Here is a 2,033-nt window from a genome sequence, read left to right as displayed (position 1 = left end):
TTTAAAAGGGTCACTGCCAAATGCCATGTCACGTCAACCTTAGCAAACTTCTTAGAGCCTGATGCTTGTAGGTATATCTGATTATTCACTGCGAGTATTCAAAACCACTCTAGACTTGTAGATAAACCCATGGTGATATTTTAAGATCATCCTTAAAATTTCTGTCCCAGTTAACTGTCTTGCTTACCTTTCAACTGTAATTGAGTAGATCGCAAAATTTTGAGATCCTCTAAAAAAAAATTTGTCCCAGTTGCAAATCTTGAAATATCTTCAGTCTTGACTTGTTGAGGAAAAATCTTCTTCTCGAGAATTTTTTAGTTCCTCTCAAAAATTCTGTCCCAGTTTCTATTGTAAAGAAGAATAGAAATATTACGGGAGATATGATCGAATCCTTGTGGTGTATAAGTATACCGTTGAGGCAGAAATCAGGTCAAACATAGTCCCCCCCCCAAAGGTTGACAAGTGTAAGAAATTTACAATGAAAACCGACTGAGGCCGACATAGGCCACCTACGTATCTCATTTTTGAGAATTTGGGTCAAACTTAGTTCAAATACAAAGAAATATTGAAAAGGATAAAATGAGGTGACCGAGGCCGACATAGGCCGCCTACGTATCTCATTTTATAAATTCAAGTCAGACTTAGTTCATTACAAGAGGGATAAAATTTAAACAAAGCAATTACAATCAAATGGAACGATTACAAGTAAATAAAATAAATGCAAACCAAAGCTTCACATATGGTATCTCTTGACAACATTTGAGTTGATCAGTTTCGGCCATGTGATACCATCCATCTCCAATAGGACCAAAGCACCTACAGATAATACTTTGCGAACCATGTAGGGTCCTTGCCAATTTTGAGAGATTTTTTCTTTGTACTCATCCTGATGAGGAAAAATGCGTCTAAGTACCAATTAACCGATTTCAAAGATTCTAGCTCTAACTCTCCTGTGGAAAGCACGATCATTCTCTATCGATATAGTTGACCATGAAAAACGGCAACCATTCTCTTCTCTTCAATAAAAATTAACTGATCAATTCTCTTTCTAACCCATTCAGCATTACTCAACTTAGCTTCTTGGATGATTCTCAAAGACGGTATTTCAACTTCAGCAGGTATGACTGCTTCTACTCCATCTACCAGCAAGTATGGAGCTTCTCCAATCGACGTTCTGACTCTAGTTCGATAACCCAATAACGCATACGACAACATTTCATGCCAACCTCGGTGATTGTCAATCATCTTCCTCAAAATCTTCTTTATATTCTTATTAGCATCCTCTACAGCTCCGTTCATTTGAGGACGACAAGCGGTTGAGTTTCAGTGAGTAATCTTAAATTGCTCACATTATCAGTGATGATCGACTTTGGTATTCCAAACCTGCAGATCAGATTTTTGCGAACAAAATCAGCTGCAACATTCTTGGTCACGGACTTGTAGGAAGCTGCTTCCACCCACTTGGTGAAATAATTAATGGCAACCAAATTAAATCTTTGTCCATTAGAAGCGGCTGGATCTATCGGACCGATGACATTCATGCCCCAAGCTACAAATGGATAAGGTGAACTCATAGCATTAAGTTCGTGAGGCGGCACTCGGATCAAATCATCGTGCACTTTACATTTATGACACTTCTACACAAACTTGCAACAATTATCTCCATAGTCATCCAGAAATAACCGGCTTGAAGGATCTTTCTTGCCAAACTGAGCCCATTCATATGTGTGCCACAAACTTTGGCATGTATCTGTTCAATAAACTTCGCGGATTCAACAGCATGGACACATTTGAGAAGGCCCAAATCTAGAGTCCTCCTATGTAGGACTTCTCTACTTAGAAAAAAATTGAGAGCCATGTGGCGTATCGACTTCTTTTTGTTGGATGTTGCATCTTAAGGATAACTCTCACACTTCAAATACTTATTTATATCAAAATACCATGGCAAACCATCTGGTTCTGCTTCGACATGGGAACAATGGACTGGATGTTCCTTAAGCTCTATATCCAGAGGATCAATATAATCTTTGTAC

The 2,033-nt window shown here is 38.5% G+C and overlaps 1 protein-coding gene across 1 annotated transcript; it reads right to left on the bottom strand.

Moving 5' to 3' along the window:
* Window positions 1-972: 972 nt before the first annotated feature.
* LOC138338448 (uncharacterized) lies at window positions 973-1,299 on the bottom strand. Its single transcript, XM_069289412.1, has one exon. It carries the CDS (start codon window positions 1,297-1,299, stop codon window positions 973-975), a length of 327 nt encoding a protein of 108 aa, XP_069145513.1.
* Between the last annotated feature and the right edge of the window lie 734 nt (window positions 1,300-2,033).

The sequence above is a fragment of the Solanum lycopersicum genome, chromosome 9 (assembly GCF_036512215.1).
Source record: "Solanum lycopersicum chromosome 9, SLM_r2.1".
NCBI lineage: Eukaryota > Viridiplantae > Streptophyta > Magnoliopsida > Solanales > Solanaceae > Solanum > Solanum lycopersicum.
The sequence above is the reverse complement of the archived record's forward strand: the minus strand, read 5'-3'. Positions and strand labels throughout refer to the sequence as shown.

What these genes read in the sequence shown, in the direction of transcription:
- LOC138338448 (XM_069289412.1), bottom strand. Translation starts at nt 1,299, where the DNA reads ATGAACGGAGCTGTAGAGGATGCTAATAAGAATATAAAGAAGATTTTG.